The sequence below is a fragment of the Triplophysa rosa genome, linkage group LG1, assembly GCF_024868665.1.
Source record: "Triplophysa rosa linkage group LG1, Trosa_1v2, whole genome shotgun sequence".
Taxonomy (NCBI): domain Eukaryota; kingdom Metazoa; phylum Chordata; class Actinopteri; order Cypriniformes; family Nemacheilidae; genus Triplophysa; species Triplophysa rosa.
The window spans coordinates 38,929,445-38,953,332 of record NC_079890.1 but is presented as its reverse complement, the minus strand read 5'-3'; the positions used below and the strand labels follow the sequence as shown (position 1 = coordinate 38,953,332).

General features: G+C 38.7%; 1 protein-coding gene across 1 annotated transcript; it reads left to right on the top strand.

The window, feature by feature from the left end:
- LOC130556280 (uncharacterized) lies at positions 1 to 20,510 on the top strand. Its single transcript, XM_057337140.1, has 10 exons — positions 1 to 87; positions 160 to 200; positions 393 to 422; positions 14,766 to 15,045; positions 15,186 to 15,325; positions 17,427 to 17,706; positions 17,788 to 17,927; positions 19,480 to 19,568; positions 19,721 to 19,805; positions 20,066 to 20,510. Exons 2-10 carry the CDS (start codon positions 167 to 169, stop codon positions 20,074 to 20,076), a joined length of 1,089 nt encoding a protein of 362 aa, XP_057193123.1. The 5' UTR covers positions 1 to 87; positions 160 to 166; the 3' UTR covers positions 20,077 to 20,510.
- The last annotated feature ends 3,378 nt before the right edge of the window (positions 20,511 to 23,888 follow it).

Genomic DNA, 23,888 nt, shown 5'->3' with positions numbered 1-23,888 from the left:
GGTGGAGAGAGTGACAGTCAAATGTCCAGAGGGATGTGTTGATGTATTGCTAGAAGAGTGAAGAAGAGAGGAGTGAAATCTTCATGTGTAAGTTCTGCTCATAACCCAGAAGAAACTCAATTCTCTTCTCTTCTCCTTTCTCATATTCCTTTTGTTCAGCAGAGACATGGACAAACTCATTCATCTGATCTTACTCTCTGGTGAGTACACCTCACATCATCTCATAGAACACACAAACATCTCAACATTATACATGCTGACAGTCATTCTTCATGCAAATCTTTAACATGACTTTAAAAATTAAAAAAAATAGGCTAAAGACTGGAGAGCTTTGTAACAATTTTAATTTAATTTTCAGATTTAACTGTCAAATTCGTATTTTTGTTCAACAGGTCTTGTTTCCCTTCCAGGTAGTTTAGCAGGTAACACAATCTTTTTATTTTTCACAAAATTATATAAAGTTGTGAATGTTAAAATATTTTTAGTCCCAGGATAATTCTGTTATTGTGTTTCTTATTTAAGTTCTTAAGGTTATTATGGCATTGTGGCATTCAGTCGCTGTGGGTCAGTCAACAGAACATGAGGGTTAAAGAGATTCAAATGATCTTTAGCAGATTATCACATATGTATTTATATATCTGCAAACTGACTGATCAACTGTCTATAGTATCTGAACATCATAAATGTTAATTAACATTAAATTAACATTAATTTAAACATTACATGTAGCCTATGTTCTGTTTTCAAATGAAACAGTGAAACACTCGTTAAGTAAACCATAACAACAGGGTGCGTTTTGCGGTGGGAGGATTTCCCTTTCTCTGGTCTTTTTATGCCTGCTTCTGCTAAAAAAAATTTACAAAAATAATTCGAAAGTGATTCTGAAGTTTTCAGACTTGATCACAAACTAGCTATGTTTCCATCCACCAATTTTAACTTCGCATAAAAAAAACACTGGATAGAAACATAAAGATGCACATCAATTCTGAAAATGTGCATAAAAAATGTTTTCGCTTGAACAACCCGTTCTCATCAATTGCGTATAAATAACACGCTGTTGCGATATCGTTAAAGACGTACGCCAAAGTTAAAATTTGTGCTTATGATACGCCAATGTTTGCGTGCACCTCGCTGAAGAGCAGCCATTTTGAAACGTACATGAAGAGGAAACACTGAAATAATGAAAATAATACTGTTAGGTTTAGGGTTTGGGTAGAGGTTGTAATATGCACGCACGCTAACATTAGGTTTAGGGGACAGGTTAATAAGACAAATTGCCGGTTAATATGCACGCATGCTAAAAATTGGTGTATCATATGCACGCAAAAATGATGTTTTATTAACAAGGTTTCGGAGTAGCACGTGCATATAATTAACTCGGCTGGCTTTCGATAAACAATCACAGCAAGCATCCTAACAGCCTATGAGTCGTCAAGACACCTCACCTCCATTCTCTCGGACGTTTCGCAACATTGTTGCTCATAGACGCACACGCAAACACCGCAGCTTGTTTGCTTTACATGGTTGTTTTTGCTTTTCGATAAACTATTCCTAAATGAGAACTAAACTCTAAGGATTTCATCAGCACAGGGCGGACATAAGGTATTCAAGGGATCCTATGAAGTTTAAAAGCGCTGCAGCCACGCAGCCTCGATCCGTTAAAGCAGGGGTGTCAAACTCGATTTCATCCCGGGCCACATCAGTATTATGGTTGCTCTCAAAGGGCCGGTTGTAACTGTAAGACTATATACATGTATCCACTCTTTTATCACACTGCATAATTACATCTGCACTTAATTACTCCTTTTGGTAATAACTCAATTAATACCCAGTTTTGACAGTAAAAGACCAGTAAAATAAAGTGTATTCAAGTGTACAACTATTGTACAGTTTATAAAAAAAAAAAAGATATGTTTCTGTATGAACACATAGTCGGTCTGCATAGTGTTTCTTGACAAGCTAACATTTTTAAAGGCCTTTCTGGTCAGGGCACACTTGCTCACATATCTTCAGCATACACTGCTTTAAAAATGTACCTTCTGAAAAACACTTGGTAACTCGGGCGATTTCTTCAGCCACAGTAAAGCTGGCTTTCACGGCTGCATCACTTTTTGCAGAAGCATTTGTTTTTTTCAAGTCTTGTACCATTTGTTGCTTTTCTTGGTGGCTAAGGTTAGCATACGAAGTGTGCTAGTTTTCGAAGTGCCGACGTAAATTGTACTGTATTCTTTGAGCACAGCCACCCCTGTTGAAAAAAACAGTATATGCTGGGTTAGGTATGTTTTGATGCTGGTTGGACCAGCTTAAACCAGCTATGGACCAGCACATGATCAGCTAAAGACCAGCTAAACCAGCACAAACCAGCATCAAAACATACCAAACCAGCATATGCTGTTTTTTTTAACAGGGATGGCCTCCTGGCAAAGACGACACACCGGCTTGTTTCCATTAAGCACAAACATGTATTTGCTTTCCCATCCCTCTTGAAATAGCCTCCCCTCTGCATCAATTTTTCTTTGTTTGACATGATGTAATCTAATTAATATATATATATATATATATATATATACAGTATATATCATATCACTCACTTATTACACGGCTCGTTGGAATGCTTGATTCTGATTGGCCAGTCGCGACATTTGCAGGTTCATTATTCCCAGATAACAACCTCTCGGATAACCCGGACGCAACAAATCATTTTGACAGGTTTTTTTGACAAATTAAATATAAATATGTCTTTTAATAACATATATGACATTATATTTACAAATTATTAAACCAAATTGAATGTTCGTGACATTTGAACGTTGTTTCTTACCTTAAAACCGAAAGTAAACAGCTTTTCCTGTTAGGTCTGCATTCAGTAAAAATGAGCTAATAAAATATTTCAAATTCACATTTCATGTCCAGTTTTTTTCTCATGTGGCAAGTATCCTGTGTAATAAGCGGGATAATGTACAAGCAGCCGGCTGTTATCGCGAAATAAGCCCCTCCAGTGTGAAACAAGAAACAACCTGATCGCACTGGAGGGGCTTATTTCTGCGATATATACGGACACTGCCACCTACTGGCTAGATGTCGTCATCACGCAGGTAATAAAGTTGAGTTGCATTTTCAGGTCGTGGACATAAAATGTATAATAACAATACAATAATTTGTAAGCTCTCGCGGGCCACATAAAGTGAGGGGGCGGGCCGGATTTGGCCCGCGGGCCTTGTATTTGACACATGTGCGTTAAAGCAACATTTCCACATACATCTTCCCCGCAGATTCGGGAAGCGATTCCATATACCCGCTTGTTTACGTTTGCGCTCGTCACCTCGCTCGTTCCCAGTTGCGATCGCTGTCGGCATGTTAGCTCACTGCTAACGGGACACGAGTGTTCAGACGCCGTTGTTGTACCGAAATTCGACTCCCCGTGATATTACGACTCCCCTACTTCTGATTGGTTCATTCACTTAGGATGCTGCTTTGTGATTGGTCCCTATCTCTAAATCCCGCCCCCACACCTAACCCTAACCTTCGTAGGGGAAAACAAGGGAGTCGTAATCTCACGGGGAGTAGGATTTTAATACAACACAGTGGCGTAGCCACGGGTGTGCCGGTGCCAACCAAAGTGGCAGATGGCACACCTAAAAATAAATGCAGATTTTTTTAAGTCTCAAATTAACCCTTTGGCGCGTATACGATCACACTGGTGTGATTAGAACATTCGCGCTTTGGCTGGCACTGAGCCAGAGACAGACTTACTCAGTCCTCTCACATATCACAACTATGCAGTGCTTTCAATCACATAATGCTTATTTTAGGCTTCATATATTTAAATTCACGTGCTGTAAATGCGGCACAAACAAACATGACTGTTAGCTCAACTAACGCGATCATTATAAAAGTGTTTAAACAACGAAACACATTCCTACACATATTTGACAATCGGAATATCAGATATTTCATATCATAGTTAACAAGTTTGTGAATATTTTGAATAAAAAAGAAAAATTACGTAAAATCAGTACATCAGTCATACAGCTGCTGTCCTTCTGCGGTGTGTCTGTCACATAAGCAGTCCTGCGTCGCCATGGAAATATTAAAGTGATAAGTTCTAACTGTTGCCTTGAAAAAAACTCACGCCAGGGAGTCATTCTGAAAATTTTAAACTTACGTGTGAAAGGGTTTTAATAAAAACAATTATACTCGTGCTATTGTTGTTTACTTACAATATTTATGGATATGTGGCGAGTTTAGTTTTACACATCAGCCCAGTGTATTCTGTAACGTTATATGCAGAGTTGTTTTTTTTGTACTTTAATCTGTTAATAAATGTGGCACACCCAGTTTTTCAAATGCACACCCAGAGTCTCATTCCTGGCTACGCTACTGCCATAACACATGTAAACATATGCTAGTCAGACTCGCAAGATTGCCGTATTTCGACCCAGTTCAATAACGGTAAGCCAATACCAATACATTAACGTTTCAATGGCTGTACACTCATCTTCTGCGAAGTGAAACAATCATCTTGGGGGAAACAATTCATTCTGTCGTTCCATGCAGTCGCTCTAATCAGCCCGAATTCCATGCCTCATTACCGAATTTATCATTTTTTTCTTGTGTTTGAACCTCCGAACACACTGTTACGCAAGAAGCTGGGTGAGTAAAATCTTTCTACTTGAAAAATATATTTAGCTTTATCCTCTGTCAACCCGCGTTGACACTGCTGCACTCAAGCGTGAGATATTGCTGGCCTGCACGGCACACTTCCTCGGCGCCCGTACTGTTCAGCGAACGTCAGTTGAGCCGACTGTAAGGTTCTGGAGATCAGTAGATATAATTGCTGCTTCCGAAAGTGACTGGATTAACTAAAATCTTTCTGCTTCATCCAGCGGCATACGTTTTCTACACAGCGTGCCGTTCCCATTCACATCTCGTCCAAAATAATGCACACAGCCGTCACTTTTAAGCAGTGTTGGGTAAGTTACTCTGAAAAAGTAATTAATTACTAGTTACTAATTACACATTTGATAATGTAATTAGATTACTGTACAAGTTACTCTCTTCAAAAAGTATTTAATTACTAATTACTAATTACTTTCTATATCCTACATCAACCTTGATGAGTTAAGTGATTCAAGGATGGACATGAAACGGCTCTTTTAATTCATTCAAATAAATAATATAAAACTACATAAAGTATTATTATTAATTACAAATGTGAGAATTATACATTAAAGCGCTGATTTTAAAGTTAGACTTTGAATTTTGATGTAAATTCCTCTTCTGCACACACACATATTACACAAAGTATTTAGTTTAATTACATCAGAAGTAACTGTAATTAAATTGCAGGAAAAACAAGAGTAATCCCTTACTTTACTTTTTTGAGGGAAAAGTAATTAAATTACAGTAACTAATTACTTAGTAACTAGTTACACCCAACACTGCTTTTAAGTCAGCACAAACAGCAGCATGCATCAGCATATTCGACCGGTGCTTAACAGCAAGATCTCCCTCGTCTCTCGTCTGCCAACCTGAATAAAACTGCATCTTGGACTGATGACAAATGTTAACTCTGGAATCATTAATTGTGTTCGACTCATACAAGATGCGCACAACAATTTGAAGATATAACAGCATATTTATTGAGAACGTTTGGGTGACGGTAGCATGCTCACTCTCTGCGTCTCTCCACTCACGTATACAGCTAGGCATCATGCACACGGTGGCTATAATCCATCTGCAAGCACAGGTGCGGACTGGGAAGCAAAAATGGCCCTGGAGTTTTCGTCCCACATCGGCCCTCCACCATTTCTTTCAACGGGCGGAGGTGTTTGATTGCATCGGCCCTCCACCATTTCTGTCGACGGGGGAGATGGAGGGGTTGTATGTAATGTGTCATTGCGTTACATGTATACGTGTCCGTCTCACTAATGATTTCGCTTTGCATGCATTCGGCCCAAGCGTCCATTCCGGCCCCATACATTAGCGGCCCACCGGGAAAAGTTCCCATACTCCAGATGGCCGGACCGCCCCGTGTTTCCAACCCGTGCTCTGCCGCAGCAGACACCACTTCTACAGAAGCCAGTATCAACGCAGTGACCACCTTTGCAGGGGCCCGTGCTTCCAACTTGTACTCTGCTGAAATTGTCATGGTTTTGCCCCACCTTATCTTGCTTTTCTTGACCTAGTGGCAGAACCATGATAGAACCTCTTGTTTTATGTGGAGAGAGTCATTTTGACCCTGTCGGCCTTCGATACTCTCTCCGGTCCTTGTCTGTGTTCCCTCCCTTTTGTATCTCTCGTTACTGGTTGTTTATTAGTTCATGCCCCACACCTGTTCCCCTTTGATTTGTCCCTTTATTTAATGCCCTTGTGTTCTCTGTCTTGTGTCGGTTCATTGTACTCTGTCGTGTTTCGTGTGGGTGAGTCTTGTCCTGTTAAGTGTAGCCTAGTCTTTTTAGTATGTAATAGATGTTATTTCTAGTTTAGTGTAGTAAGTCCTTGTTCTTGTTATATGTCATGTTTACAGTTTATTCTACCCCCACGTGGGTCTTTGTTTTGTATGTTTTTTTATTTATTAAAAGTCTAGTTTACCCCTTACCCCAGTGGTCTCAAACTCAATTCCTGGAGGGCCGCAGCTCTGCACAGTTTAGCTCCAACCAATTCCAACCCACACCTGTTTAGAGGTTTCTAGTAATCCTAAAGACCTTGATTAGATGAATCAGGTGTGTTTGATTAGGGTTGGAGCTAAACTGTGTAGCGCTGCGGCCCTCCAGGAATTGAGTTTGAGACCACTGCCTTACCCTGTCTGCACTTGGGTCCTCTGTCTGTGTATCCGTGTCTCTCATCCCCGAATCGTGACAGAATGAACCGACCAATTCTGGACCCAGCAGACAGAGGGATCTCAGCGGGAGGGGTCGATGCCACCGGACTCCCTTCCAGGGTTGAATCCGCCGGACTCCCTTCGAGGGTAGAGGCCGCCAGGCTCCAGTCCAGAGGATCGAGACCGCCGGGCTCCCTGCCAGGGTTGAGGTTGTCGGATTCCCCTCCAGGGTTGAGGCCGCCGGTGTCCTGTTCCCGCTGCAGATCCCTGCCGGCCTCCTAGCTGGTGCCCAGGCCTGTCAAGTCGACTGTTTGTGTGTGTTTGTCCTTGTTTGCTGCCCAGCTGCCAGAGAGCGCTGCCCAGCCATCGGAGATGCTGCCCAGATGCCAGAGAGCGCTGCCCAGCCGCCGACATCCTGTCCTGTCATGTCGATATCCAGGCATGCCCAGCCGGTGATAGCCGGCCTCCCAGTCGGCCATCCAGCCCGCACCATGTCCTGTCCAGCCGGCCATCCAGCCGGCGCCACGTGTTGTCCAGCCGGCCATCCAGCCGTCGCCATGTGTTGTCCAGTCGGCCATCCAGCCGGCGCCATGTCCTGTCCTGCCGGCCATCCAGCCGGCGCCATGTGTTGTCTAGCCGGCCATCAAGCCGGCGCCACGTGTCGTCCAGCCGGCATTCCAGCCGGCGTCACGTACTGTCCAGCTGGCCTTCCAGCCGGCGCCATGTACTGTCCAGCCGGCCATCCAGCCGGCGCCATGTACTGTCCAGCCGGCCATCCAGCCGGCGCCATGTGCTGTCCAGCCGGCCATCCAGCCGGCGCCATGTACTGTCTAGCCGGCCTTCCAGCCGGCGCCATGTGCTGTCTAGCCGGCCTTCCAGCCGGCGCCATGTCTTTTGTTTGGACTTTTTTTTCTCTATGTATCACGTTTTTGGTCGTGTTTTGTATAGTTATGTTTTTTGTCACAGTCTGTGTAGTCTTGTTTGTTCCTTGAGGAGCATCAGGATGCTGCTCCTTAAGGAGGGGCTATTGTCATGGTTCTGCCCCACCTTGTCTTGCTTTTCTTGACCTAGTGGCAGAACCATGATAGAACCTCTTGTTTTATGTGGAGAGAGTCATTTTGACCCTGTCGGCCTTCGATACTCTCTCCGGTCCTTGTCTGTGTTCCCGCCCTTTTGTATCTCTCGTTACTGGTTGTTTATTAGTTCATGCCCCACACCTGTTCCCCTTTGATTTGTCCCTTTATTTAATGCCCCTGTGTTCTCTGTCTTGTGTCGGTTCATTGTACTCTGTCGTGTTTCGTGTGGGTGAGTCTTGTCCTGTTAAGTGTAGCCTAGTCTTTTTAGTATGTAATAGATGTTATTTCTAGTTTAGTGTAGTAAGTCCTTGTTCTTGTTATATGTCATGTTTACAGTTTATTCTACCCCCACGTGGGTCTTTGTTTTGTATGTTTTGTTATTTATTAAAAGTCTAGTTTACCCCTTACCCTGTCTGCACTTAGGTCCTCTGTCTGTGTATCCGTGTCTCTCATGCCCGAATCGTGACAGAAATAAAGCACACCTAACACGCATACTATCCGTCCCAGTTCATTAGCTGCAAGGCTAACTCGTGAATCGAACTTTGGCTTACGTATTAGACGATATTGCAACAGCGCTTGTTATTTATATTTATAAACCACTGTGACAAGTTTGTTACACCACGATGGACCACGACATTTACCAGATAAAATCGCTTATGCGCATCAACATAGTCAGTGCCTCCAACACGTCAGGTAGTTTCATTCTGGTACAATGTAAAATCAAATAGTATACCTTACTTGAAAAGTGCTAGTATGTTTACTTAAATTTGGCCAAAATGTTGATTTTACTAGACATTGTTAATTGTTGTCAAAATGTTAAAATGTTTAGTTGATATAACTAACAAAAACTAAGTAAAATTACTCGAAATACGCCCTTTTCACAATGACGTCACATAACTTCCGCCTTTTTGCAAAGCAGTGTATCATAACATCCGTCTTGCAACAAACAAGAAGAAGAAGAAGAAGAACTTCCATTTTGCTGTCGCGCTGGAATTTAACAACAGTGAGAAAAAAAACGGACAGAACACGTATTCAAGTACTTATCCTAGCACCTTCGCTAACACAAAAAGAAAACAAAACACTTACCTTCATAATCAAACAGGTACTGTTCAACGAAGAATTTGTATCCTTTCTCTAGCTTTGATCTTGTCGTTAGCGAAAATTTGTCTGCAAGACGTTGTACATCATCTAGCCGTATTTGTGGCAGGTTTGCAAGCCACTTGGTAAACTCCATTCTGAGGCGCTAGCGGAAGTAACTTCTTCTTGAGTTTTACTGGCGGTTGGCAAACCAGCTTATAGGTGCATTACCGCCACCTTATGAACTGGAGTGCTAGCGGAAGTAATGATACACTGCTTTGCGGCAGAACGGAAGATGCGTGACGTCATGTGAAAAGGGCGTCATGTGAGCATGCGCAATGAAGCACAACTCCCCTCCCCCACACCTTGCTGAAGCACGTGGACTGAGGATTGTGATCTTCGCCAAATCAAGGTAATTACTGCTAATTATTTTATTTTTATTGATTATTTTTTGTATTTATGAACATGTTAAGACCTTAAAACGTGTCTTAAACACTTTTTGGTCCTCACGTGTCAAAGTACTTGCGGTGTTTCTTAGTTTAGTTATTGTCCACTTTAGTGTGTAAAATCAGCAGCCAGGATGCCTGCCATTACTTTACAAAATAAATTGATTTTATTCATTTTAGTACTCGTTAGTCGTTATAACGCTGTACATTACTTTTCTTAATTCAGTGAGGGCTGTACAAACGCGTGCTAGCACATGTCTGCAGTTATTTGTCATCACAAACGTTGAAATTTTGTAAGTCAATGGTGACCCAAAATGACTTTAATACAAAATAACTTCATTTCTTTATTCTGCCTTCTGATCTAAATAGTCCCGGCCAGTTCTCTGTCAGTTAACGCATTAGATCTGCTGGAGAAATACATGATTGTGTGTTTTTTTTATTATTGTGTGTGTGTTTGACTTTTTACTTTAGAGTTTCCGCTTGATGCCTTGAAACATGTGCTATGAGAAGCTGTAAGTCTCATATTATTTCAACGTTCAGTATGAAGACCGCACATTTGCCCTGATGAGAAAGGAAATCATTCATTCTGACCCTCCTGTTTGTGAGATCTTGGAGAAGTGCCCAGCACTTTTTACTGAAAGCCACGTTTGTTTTCTATTTCTCTTTACAACCTAAATGGCTTTTTATTTTAATGTAAACAACCACTTTGTGTTTTGTGCTTAGATCTTTGCTGAATTCAATCGCATATCTGGAAAATCTGAGATCCAAGTTCTGAGCAGCATTGGACACACACACTGCATGTTGGATTGAATTGTTCAGAAAAAAGGAGGAAATCAGGGGAAAGCGCTTGGATGAAATTTTGCGTCAGGTTGATTCAAAGGTATTTCTTTAGGTTGACTGTTGTCATCTTTTGAGTCTTCATTTGAATATGATTGTTAGCCTTATTCTCTGTCTGTTTTTGCTTTTGCATAGTCATCTGATGTAATGTGTTACGTGTGTGTGCTTCGCAGTACTTCGCGTTCTTCCTGGGGGATGACTCTGAGAATTCAGGATGTGCTTTGTAAGTAATTGTTGTTGGTATTTCTGTTTAGTTTAGTTCAATTAGAGTAATGGTTAAGGTTAAGAGTATTTCGATACTATATTTGTCTCTTGACTTAAAACAATTCTGATTTGACGCAGTGGTTGTTTTTGTGCTTTATGTATAAAATGTATATAGGTTTGAAACAACCTATGATGACTGAATTTTCATTTTTGAGTGAACTAGCCCTTTAAATGTTTTGTAACTGTTTCACTATATAATTTATCATCTGTCTATGGCAGTTGTGATTTAAAGCTTGGTTATATGTCATTATGCTTCTTGCTTGCCCAAAGCTCTGATGTGTCTCAAGATAGAGAAAAACTCACGCTTTCCTATTTTTGTTATGTTTCGGACTCAAATGTAGATGCAGACTTCTGTGGAATTGATGTTGGCCTGCTCACAGTTTCACGTGAAGATACGCCTGCCCGAACTCCATGTTCTCAATGTTAATGCATCAAGGGCAATCATTCTGGAGGGAAGAATTGTTGTGGATGATGCCCCAAACTTGCCACATGCCGTATGTCTCCTCTTTGCTTTAATCTATGATCTAAATTTAGACTACACAAAGACAATAAGGGAAACATTTTGCCCTGAGGGTATTTCTGTTGTTGGGAGGTAAGAAACTCAAACCTAAACTTCAAACCCTTAAAATCAGCTTTTAAGATAAACTTTGTCTTGAATGCCTTTGTGCCTGTTAATATTTTGGCATGTTTTGTCATTTCACTAATTTCAATTTTGCACAGATTTTATACTTATGTTAATATATACTGTAGATTAGTTAAATGTTTGTATTTCAGGCTTATTTTGTAACTGCACTAATTTTAAGGGAGCACTGGTTTTACTTCTGGTTACAGATGGCTCAGTTATGTTTTTATAGTTATAACTCTACCTTTCTAAAGCCAAATGTCTATATTTTAGTAAAAGCTAAATGTCTACATGCGTCAAATGCCTACTTTGTTCTGTATAGTGCTGTACATTGTAATTTTTTTCAGTGCTATTTAATGAGGCATAAGAGATCTGTTTAGACAGAAGCATTGTGTCTACATTTGCCAGTTATTGTGATGTTCCTAACAAGCTGTTTATTAAAAAAGAAACAGTTGATAATGTCAAACTTGTGTTGAGTGTCTTCTGTTTCAGTTGTATTTAAAAAAAACATGTTCACTTTACTTGAACAAACTTTGGAAACCGATTGCACATAGTTTTTTAAGTTGTCGTAGCTTAAAGTGGAATAGTAAATCTGTATCAAGAGTACTAGTATTTTAATTGAAATTGAAATATTAAACTTACTTGATATGTATTAGTTAAATTACTCTGAAAAAGCTTGTTCTACTTACTTATAGCTGATTACTAACTTAACTTTAATTTTACCTTTAAGTTCGGCTTGAAAAAATAAGGGCAATCGGTTTCCAAAGTTTTTTTTAAGTAAACTGAACTAATTAGAATTTACAGTGTATGTTTGTGTTTGTAGACACTTAAATCGTTTATTTTATTGAATATTTGTACAAGTTATAATTTGAGTCATCGATCAAAAATGTTTTCGTGTTGGAACTGTAAGGCAGCTGGCGAAGTAATCAACATTGGGTGTTGTTGTGGAGTTGCAACATACAACAGGAGAAACTTTGGGGATGTATCATAAGCGATAAAATCCACATTCCTTGCTAAATCTTGAGGAATGATATCCTGCCCTCTCCCTGGGGGTTGCTGATACCAAGTAACTGAACCCCCTCTTCTAATCGCACCTCTCCCCTCCCCTTCATCTCTTGGCCCTGACCACTGGAAATGTGCTTACACATTTAATACTGTGTATATCATTTATTGTCATGTTATGAAGACTTGATCATCATGTTTGGTATTGTTTTAAAGGTCATGGTGCGATGGGTAAAAAGGTTTAGTTCTTTCAAACCTAACAAAGAGTGTATTAGAGCTTTTTAACTTTAGGACATAAACTGCACTCCTCTAAGAGGTGTGACTTTCTAGATAGATTGAGATCCCATTTGATGCTCTCTTCAGTCACGAGAAACCAAACAAACTAAATTCCAAAATGACCATTGAACTTATGACTCTTTGTTCCATCTGGGTATATAAGGTGCATTGGCAAAAGACTCAGGGAAGCATCTGTATCCAGAACTTCCCACAAAATTACTTTGTGTGTATTTATTGCCAGGTATGACTTTGTTTTGTTTTCTATCTTGCTGATTATTTTTATGAATTGAAACTGAATTATATTCTTTTAATTAATGTTGTACCTGCCTGGCATAAAACATTGTTATTGATTTGTTTAAGAATTCTTCAGAGACTGTTATTTCCAGTAGATTGAGAGGAGCCTGTTGTTACCACAAAATAAGTATGTCAGGATAGGATGGACTGGAGTTTTGATTTTAAACAGAGAATGGGGCACATTTACTAAGGCTCACATACCAGATTTCCACCTATCACCTGCCTTATAGCAAGTTGTATGATCGTGACTAAAATAACTATTGTTATGTTTCTGAGCAAGCATGGGGCGGCCAGACTTAATGATATTAGTTTACCTGGCAACCTCTGACGAAAGATCAGACTGACAGTTTTGTGACCGTGAGATCCACGTACTCTGTCGGCGTGAGACTTGGTGCGACACCAGGTCCCAAACGAAAGGATAACTTGAAAAGTATGATAATTTAAATAATAAAAAATTATTTGACTAAATTTTGATCAGCAACTAATTGGGATTTTGTCCGAATTGATTTATATTATAATTGGAGTCAGATTAAAATGAACTACAGTGCTATTCCTTTAAAAGCACATTGGAAAGACAGAACACGCGATATACCTCCGTCCACGCCATTGGATTCCGTCGTTGGGCCGATGGGTGGCTCTTTACAGAGCATTGTTGTTAAAAATAGTTGACATTTAACTTCGATGAGTTATAAAGTATCAAACCGATATTTCAGCATGAAGTGAATTTTTATAGCTCTTAATCTTTTAATGTTTATAAGCAGAGGTGGGTAGTAACGCGCTACATTTACTTCGTTACATTTACTTGAGTAACATTTTGGAAAATATGTACTTTTTAAGTAAGATTAAAAGTGTGTACTTTTACTCTTACTTGAGTAAATTTCTAATAGAAAATCTGTACTTTTACTTCGTTACATAACTTACATTGCGTGACGTTCCTTCGTTCCTTCATTTTAAACTATGCTTTTTAAAACGCGTTGTTTATTTCAAGGTTGTCGTCTCTTTTTACGGGCATTCCCGAGTGATCGATTCTTTTGAGTCGATTCTTTTGAAAGCATTAATTGAACAATGGGCAAACCCATTTGAATAGGCTAATGAATCAGTTCAAATGATTTGTTCAGTTCGCAGCATGATCTGAATCATCTGAAGCAGGATTACTCACTCCTCGTAGCGCGAAACTTAAGAACACGCATGAACACAAAGAGCGTTGGATGAAGTGGATATTAATATATATCTATATAATCAAAACTACAAATGTGTCATATTGTTTGCCAGCAATGATAAATGCCCGCCATATGCGCGCACCCGCGCGACCTGTTCGTCAGACACAGCAACATGCGCGTTACCTGTCAGACACAGAGACGTGGGCTTGCAGAAATATACATTTGAAGAACAGAAGGAAGAAAACTTGTTGATGGGCGTGTGGTTCACTGTTTACTGTTTGTTTACAAGTAAGAGCGTTTCACAACACACACGTGACACAACACGAGAAAACATGAGCTTTGTTCAAAAATGTGTATTTCATTTAAGAGAGCACTGCAGATGTTCTAGATCATCTTAGGAAATGCTCTGAGTTTAGTTCATGCTTTAGTTTGACATGGTCTATTATTCTAAATAAGTTGTGTAAACTACATTGACATCAGGACTAGATGACATTTACAGAAATGCTTGTCTCTTCTGTGTTTGTCTATTCTTTAGTCTCTCTAGTATATTGCAAAGATATCTGCTTATGATAATAAAAATATTGATTAAAATGTAATATTAAAATATTGGCGTTAATATTAATTTTATGCAGTAGGCCTATATAATCAGATACAAAGTAACTAAGTAACTAGCTACTTGAGTAGTTTTTTCATTGCATACTTTTTTACTTTTACTCAAGTAGTTTTTTAAATAGTGACTTTTACTTTTACTTGAGTAACAATTTCTCTAGTTACTTGCACTTTTACTTGAGTAAAGATTTCGGCTACTCTACCCACCTCTGTTTATAAGTTTCATGACATATATCTGCAGACTGACTGATCATCTGTCTCTGAATATATATTTTCTAGAGAATTTAGCATTTATAGGAACAGCTACACAGTCATCCACATTTAACACCTGGTTAGCTCAACATGCCATAGATGGTAAAAGATATGGCACAGAAACTGGTCTATACTGCTCTGCTACAACATCTGAAAGTGACCCATGGTGGAGGCTGGATCTCTTGGATATTTATAATATCCGAACAGTGATCATCACTGCTAGATCAGATGGTTCTTTTGAGTATACCAACGGAGCAGAGATTCGTATTGGAAACTCACTGGACAACAATGGAAACAACAATCCCATGTAAAGTTATTCATGAAATCACCTAAACACTTTTTATTGATTGATTGTTTGATTGGTTGATTGATTGATTGGCAGATTGTTTTATTGATTGATTGATTGAAACGCCTCTATAGAGATTGATTGATTCTCTCTCTCTCTAGATGTGCTGTAATCCCTGATCCTCTACCTGGTAATACTGTCAGTTACTCATGTCATGGGATGGAGGGACGTTATGTGAATGTGGTCAGGTCTGGACGTACAGCTCATCTCACTCTGTGTGAAGTGGAGGTCTATGAAACAGGTAATGAATTATGGAATGATTAAAAATGATAAATAATCATTCCCAGTCTGTAATTAAACAGTGCTATGGCCATTCGCGGCATTCCAAGGTCTGTTAATCCCTGATATAACAACTGGGGCCGTCTAAGAATTAGTTTTAAAGGCTCGGCATAGTCCAGGCGAATTGCGCTTTCGTTCTGTGTTTGGGGGTAAAACGAAGCTCGAAAACGTTGAGAGACGGTATAGTATTTTCGAACAATCCAACACCCCTTTGTCTCTGGAGGTGGGGTTTACATGACGTATGCAAATAGCTTCTGCTACGCGACATTCAAAAGCATTCATGCTGCTCAAATGTTTTTCTTTTTTTTTTATGTAGACCTTATCTGACCTCACCTTAGATAAATAAAATGACGCGTTATTTCCCACAGACCAGGCGGCGCTACATAACACACCCACCTATTACGTAATGGACCAATGGTGGCTCGAGGGTGTTTACCGGCCAACACAAACTTTCCCGGAGAGTTCTGTTTGGTTTGATGCGGCGAACTAGTGAAACGAATTGTCGTTTGGACCAGATTTTGTTCGAATTCAGGTCACAGACGGTCGTTTTTTGATTTCGAATGTAGTATGCTGAGACCTTTAGTCTGACTTACTAGTCAGTGAAGTCAGTGAAGAACGACTGCAGCATAAAATAAGCTCATTGTTCTCTTTAGTGTAAATCACACAGCTTTGTGGAAAAAGTATGACACCGAACAACTTACAAACAAAATGGCCAACAGTAGGTGCTTAACCCAGTTTTCTGAAAATATTCGCATGTTAGATGATCACAATGCTGCCTAATCAATTTAAATTAACACATATAGTGATTACAGTGCAAATAATAAAAAAACACATACTATATAGAACGTAATGTTTTAATAGTCGATAGGTAGGTACTTCATTTAAATCAGTACGTACGGTCATAGTATGCGGTTTCAGATGCAGCGAGAGTCTACACCGGATGCGACCACGCTGCACCCAGTGTGGCGAAAATGTAAAATTATAAGGGGTTCTAATTCGTTCTATTGTCTTCTGTCACGTCGCACTGCATCCGGTGAAGACAGTGTTACTTTTATAAATTTAAATTAGACCAATCAAAGATTTTATACGCCTGAAAAAATAAACACCATTCTTAACAGAAAAAAAGGAGATTAACGGATGTTTCACACATATACATTCAGATGTCACGAACAGGCAATTTGGTTTAATCATTTGTAAATATAATGTCACATATGTTATAAAAAGATATAGTTATATTTAATTAGTCAAAAAAACCTGTCAAAATGATTTGCTGCATCCGGGTTACCGGGTGTTATAAATTTGGATAGGTTGTTATCTGGGAATAACCAACCTGCAAATGTCACGACTGGCCAATCAGAATCAAGCATTCCATGAGCCATGTAATAAATGCATTATAACAAACTGTGCAATGTCTTACATAAAAATAGACTTTTAGATATAATTTTTACCAGATTATGTGTTTTTGCAACACCTGGTAAGTGTTTAGATTTTACTTGCTTTATCCCGAAATCAAAGCGATAAGATGACTGTGAAATTAGTGGCTTACTTTAATTACACGCATTCATGGTGAGATTAATCTCAATTGGTGTGATTTTGAGCATGATAGGTGTGCTATCGCTTTAAATCAATCTGTGCTGTACAGCAAAAATAGACTCAATGCGTAAACGACTGCTGCACTGCAGCACTGCAACTGCAACGGACGGACCGCACATGCTGTATGAATGATCTAATCTGTTAACATGGGCACATAAAAAAATATGCACCGCATACGCAATGCAAACGGAGTATGTGTGAAACAGGCGTAACTTGTAAGAATCGTCTAAAACAAACATAAATATGCTTAACTTATAAGAATGATAAAACTATACGTTCCAGTTCTTACTCTCATTTGCACTTTATTTGAAATTATGATCTCACGCTCATTTGCAGTATTTAGTAAACACTGCCCTAAATTTACAAATGGTTAAAAACCTAAATTCATGTTCTTCTTGTTTGAACCCCGTGTCTTGGCTTAAAACCAAACTGGCTGATCTTTAAATGCGTATCTATATCTATTTTTCTAGAGAATTTAGCCTTTAAAGGAACGCCAACACACTCATCCACATTTAACGACTGGGACGCTGAAAATGCCATTGATGGTTTGAGATATGGCCCAGATACGGGTTCATTCTGCTCTGCTACAACATCTGAGAGTAACCCATGGTGGAGGTTGGATCTTCTGGATTATTATGACATCAGTACAGTGATCATCACTGCTAGACCAGGGTGCTGTGAGGATCAAACCAATGGAGCAGAGATTCGTATTGGAAACTCTTTGGATAACAATGGAAACAACAATCCCAGGTGAAATCACTTGGACACCTTTCATTGATTGATTGATTTAAACATTAACACATAAACAATTGATTTTCTCTCTCTCTCTAGATGTGCTGTGACTTCTGGTTTTCTACTTGGTTACACCATCAGTTACTCGTGTCATGGGATGGTGGGACGTTATGTGAATGTGGTCATCTCTGGAAGTACATCTGCTCTTGCTCTGTGTGAGGTGGAGGTCCATGGAAAATGTAATTTGTAAAACATACTATTTGGTGGAGCTGGTAAATTATAATAATATAATATTTATTATAATGAATGATATGAGTGATTACTGTCACAGAAGGGTTTGTATGAAGAGCACGGCTAGGAGTATATTCCAAAAAGAGCTTTAATCAGAAATCCAGACAGAAAGAAAACAGAGTAGCAACAACCAAACATATCAACTTAAAACCGCAAAATGAGCTAGAGGGACAGACAGGCTTGAATACACAGGGGAACATAATGGGGTAAACTAAATCAGGTGAGGGACTAATTAACTAATAAGGAGCACAATAAGGCACAGAAGACCAAAACAGAACAGAATACAGTATGACTGTCACAATTACTCAGAAAATGGAATTACATTTCCGCTCGGTTTTGTCTATATTTTAATTACATTTTATAAAACGGTCAGTTTCTGGTCCTTGATTCTGATTGGCTGAGCGGAGTTATAAGCAGATATAAAATACCCCGATTTATAACGGCTGACTGCACCACATAGCCTAAATATCATTTTATTACTTTATTTTATGAAACCTTGCCACGCATATGGAATAACTGTTTTATAAAAGCAATAAGCCCCAAGAAGCAGTGGGTTACAGTGCATTTTATAACAGCTAAGGGCGCTGTGGCACGACGTGAAGCGGAGTAACCCACTGCTTCTTGGGGCTTATTGCTTTAATATCAATATTGTGTTTATGTGATGCTGTGTATTTCAGTGTTTGTATTTGTAAATCAAACTGTGTTGTGAAAGTGTGTTGATATCAGTTCATATGAGTCAAACACGACTGAATGGAAGAATGAGATTAATGATGAGATCGCTCACACATGATTATTTCACTTTTGATAGATTTTCTAATACTTGTTTTATTTACTGATTTAATTTTGATTTAGATTCTTGAGTGTTTGGGGCCGTTTACAAAACAGAAAGCTTTTTATGCGTTTTGGCTATTCATTTACATGACCGCAGGCACATTTTTCAAAAATACTGTAGGTTTCAAAGTTTTCGAAAACGATACCTTCATTGTTTCTGTGTAAACTACAGAACATGAATTGGTTAAAATTGAATTGGTCATGTGTTTCTTTACAAAGTGACATCACTTGCCTGACAGAATGCAAAGTTTTTAGTTATTTTTATAGATCCTTGTGAACACTATGGGGCGGTTTCCTGGACAGGGTTTAAGCCTAGTCTCAGACTAACTTAAATGTGAGAGATGCCTTGATCGAAAACAACTTGCACTGACATATCTTAAAATATATCACTCTGATTGGTTTGTCTCAAGATGCACACAGTAATATTTTTTTCGTATGTTTTTAAAACAACTTAATTATCCTAATTTAACTAAAGCCTAGTCCTGGTTTAAGATAATCCTTGTCTGGGAAACCGCCCCTATAACTCTACAATATAACTAAACTTTTCAAATATTTTGTGTACTTATAACAAAATACTTTGTTGTACTGAACTAACTTTCTGCTTTGGTTCTTTGGTGTCCTCTTGCGATGTTATTATTTGTATATGACTGTTTAATCTGTGTCTTGCAGTTTTAGGGCACAGAAATAAATACTTTCTGAGGCTGAAGTTCTCCTCCAGTGGTGATGTAGCTGCTGAGAGCGACAAAATCCTCCATCAGGTGAGAAAAAGAGTCTTAAAATACAAAAGTAAAAGTGATGATTTAAGAGAGAAGTGACATATGAGAGTGTTTGATGTGTGTAAATATATGAGATGAGTGATGATGAGAGAATGAGAAATGACAGTATAATTGAAATCTTTGATGAATTTTAGCTGCAGTCTGCTCTGGCATCACACATCTCTGATTTTAATCTGTCCTGGACACAACTACCTGAGGAAGAAGAAGAACAGACGGAGGAAAGTACACACACTTTAAAACTTGACTGATCAACAGAGAAAAACTCTTTCATGTGAAAGTACAAAGTAGATCTATTGATCTAAAATCAAAATCCAAATTATTTTATATCTGTTTCAAAATCCTCACAATTGCAGCTATTTTGGGTGCGACAGTTAAATGGAGATCAGTTTAGTCGAGAGCTTTTCATTGAAAATTCACTAAGGACCACTCTGTTATACATAGAATACATGATTTACCGAATCTTTGTTTTTATTTACAGGTTCTTGTGTGAAACATCTTTAATCTGGATACACACACTGAATCTTTAAGGCAAATGCTCATTCGTTTCATTCAGTGATTTCTATTCTTCTCTATCATTGATCTGGTGTGAATGACGTGGTGTTCACATCACTGCTGAATATCATCATTTCAATCTCATTATAATCCTCATCACTATATTTGTGTTGTTAGTTGTGTAGTTGTGTGTCATAGTCTGAGACAAAGTGTGTAGAGCAACACTAGCTTACATAGTTTTTAATTTAATTTGCTGTTTATTTCATTGTACAGCATTCCACAAGATCCCATTTTTTGTAAATCTGATTACGACTTTTGAAGTCTACTTCCCCATAGTTTTATTGACACTTGTTTAATTTCTATATTGTTCACATCTGTACTTTGCTTTTTAAATTGTTTGGCGATATTTTAAATGCTAAATAAACCTGTGACCTGCAAAAACACAAACAATGTGTTCAGCAATGATGACAATGTCAATCAGAAAGAATGTATGAGGCCCTAATTTAACAATCTAAGCACATGGTCTAAAGCGCACAGCGCAAGTGACCTTAGTCCGAATACACTTTTGCTAGTTTAACGACGGGAAAAACAGTTGGCGTGCCTGGCGCATTGTCTTACAGCAGTGGTGTCGTCGAGGTTTTACGCCATATATCCACTTCTTTATCAGTCGGTATTGCTTATAAGCCAAAAGGGAGGGGCAATGACGTCCCGTGGAGTACACACCTCTACACGCTACTTGCACACACCTGTTTTGTGATAGTGGTTAGATGTATGAAGTTAAAAGAGTAGGTTGTTTTATTGTTGGGCGTGGTCCTGCTGAGTTCCTTGCCAAAGCTGCCGTGCCGGGGACATGGGTAAATGTTATTCCGTGTATGTGAGTATATTAGGATTTGCGGCTCGGGATGGGGTTGAATGTGGGTGGCCGCCATTACAGGGACCCTCCACCGGAAAATAAAAAAATCCTGTCATGAATAACTCACCCTTAAGTCGTTCGTCAACCCTAGGACCTCCGTTTATCTTCAGAATGCAAATTCAGATCGTCTTGAAGAGGTCAGGGAGCTTTCGGAGTCCTCCATAGACTGCAACGCAACCAAACTTCAAAGCTCTGAAAGTGAGTAAAGACATGTGTTGTGTGATGCTGACCCCTGATGCACTGTGAACACACGTTGGAAACTAACACTGAAATTTGGAATATAGTTGAATGTGGTCAGTATTTTTGTTTGTTTCCACACAAAACATATACTTGTCGCTTTATATAATTCTTTTTCAGTTTCTTTAAAATAGCAATGCGCCAACAGTGCGCCTCAACACACCTCGTTTTTAGACCAGCACGCCCATGGGTGCACAAATTAGCGCAAGTGCATTTTAAACAATGTGATGCATGATGTGAAAATGATAACTGCTTCATGTTAAAACAAGCAAAAGGCATCCTCCTTGTAGAATCTGACTACCTTTCCTCTCACATAAGTTGATATTTCACTGGTTCACTGGCCTCCCTTCTGTTGGGGTTGAATGGCTGTCAGATAGATAGATAGATAGATAGATAGATAGATAATACCAATTCTATATCTATAATAGGTATTTGTAGTGTCTATGAGATAAAGGTACCTGAAATGAACTATACTGGTCATGGGAACGTTTCAATAAAATAACTTAGTTGTCTTAGGGCGGTCACAAAGTACAGTATTGACCATAAACATTAAAAAAACATGATTATAATGTCATAAAATATTTTAAAAACAACATTTTAGCCATGGTAACTTGTTTTTTGACAAGAAACAAAGGCAGGTAACAGCCTGCTAGAGGTTGAAAAATACCTAGATCACAAGTAAAATAAACATTCAGAAAAGGCTTTTCTCCTTTGTTCAATCATTTAAATACCATTTGCCTTTTTTCCCCTCTTTGTCGTTCATGCACAAACACGGGATGCATCCTAAATTTGAATAAATCTACTTAACAAATGAGTTTCAAACAAAACAGGCCAAAACAAAACAGTATGAGATGGAACAAGTCAGTCATGTCTAATGGTCTTTGTTGTTACTGTTTGCATGTTTTAGTTCTAAACTCTAAGACAAAATATGTTTTGATCTCTCTTTTTAGATCGAATCCCTCTCTGCTTTCATTTACATCTTCTAGATACTATCACATGTCTTATTTTCCAACAGACCATTTTTCATAACATATAAGAAAAACACTGCTGTGAGTTCAGAAGAAATGTATTGAAGAAATCAAACATTCTGTCAGTCTTTCATTGACTTGTGTTCATGATTGAAATCAATCCAACAAAGCTTGAAAATGAAAAAATACATCAACACAAAGGTGGTCACTAAAAAATACATCAACACAAAGGTGGTCACTAAAAAATACATCAACACAAAGGTGGTCACTAAAAAATACATCAACACAAAGGTGGTCACTAAATTCCTCTCTGTTGGTACCAACACAAGAAAGATCCTCGTTTCCATGTGCAATTTGACATCCATAGTATGTCTGTGACAGCAGATTTGATTGGTAAATACATTTGAAATTAGCAAAGTTAGACAGAGGTTCAATGATGTTTTATACATTCAACATCCAAACTGTCAGTGGTGATGTCATCATGAGGGTGGAGAGAGTCAAATATCCAGAGGGATGTACTGATGTATTGCTAGAAGAGTGAAGAAGAGAGGAGGACTCTCACACTGAGTGAAATCTTCATCTGTATGTAATGATGTGTGTTTTCTTTCAGCAAATCTTTGTGTCTTCTATTTTGAAAGTGTTTTAAGAAATTAATTAATTTCTGAATTTTATGTTTTTTTATATAAATTTCATGCAGACGGTTATTTTCTTTATATGGTGCAAGGAAAATTGTGCGTTTTCTAAAAAAAGTTATATTTACATGTAAGTGATGTCACTGAAGTGTGCCATTGCGCTCGACTCTCTCTCTCCGTTCAGCCGGTGACTAGAGAGAGTCAGGTACGGTTCTGCTTTGTCGAAGATATGTTATATATAGGGAAAATATGAGTCAATATTGATTACGAATATGTTGAAAAGAGAGATTGTGTTTAATTACATGATTCCTTGTTAATAATATAGCGTAGTCACAGAGTTTTATGAACGTGGGGCCTAAACGTGTTTGGTTGTTACGGCGGCCTGCGCGCAAATTTAGAGCGCGAGTTTATAATGTTGTTATCGGTTCAATATACTTAATATCGGTGGACTGTATCTTTGAAAATGTTATTTGTCATGTTTAATGTGAAATGGGTGCGTGCAATTTTTATTTTACCCTGATATTGTGTCTAATTAGCCTTAACGGTGACTCAGAATTTATGAACTTGCAGTATTGTGTTAATGGAGGATGGGGATTTATTTGTTTTGTCTCATACATTCCTTAGCTGACAGACCATTGATCTGAGGATGTGTGTGTGTGTGTCCCGTGTCTTCTGTTTAAATAAACTGCAGATGTGATCCACCAAGAAGCTTGGAGTCGGTGATTTATTTTTGGGGCTGGGTGAAATCCGCTACATGTAACCCCAGAGGTAAATTCTGCTCATAACCCAGAAGAAACTCAATTCTCTTCTCTTCTCCTTTCTCATATTCCTTTTGTTCAGCAGAGACATGGACAAACTCATTCATCTGATCTTACTCTCTGGTGAGTACACCTCACATCATCATCTCATAGAACACACAACACATCTCTCAACATTATACATGCTCTGAACAATTCTTATTTCAAAAATTTAACTCAACTTTTAAATTAAGAAAAACTACAAAGTTTTAACAACTTTGTATAAACTTAGATTTTTTTTTCCAACTGGCTTTGTTTCCTGT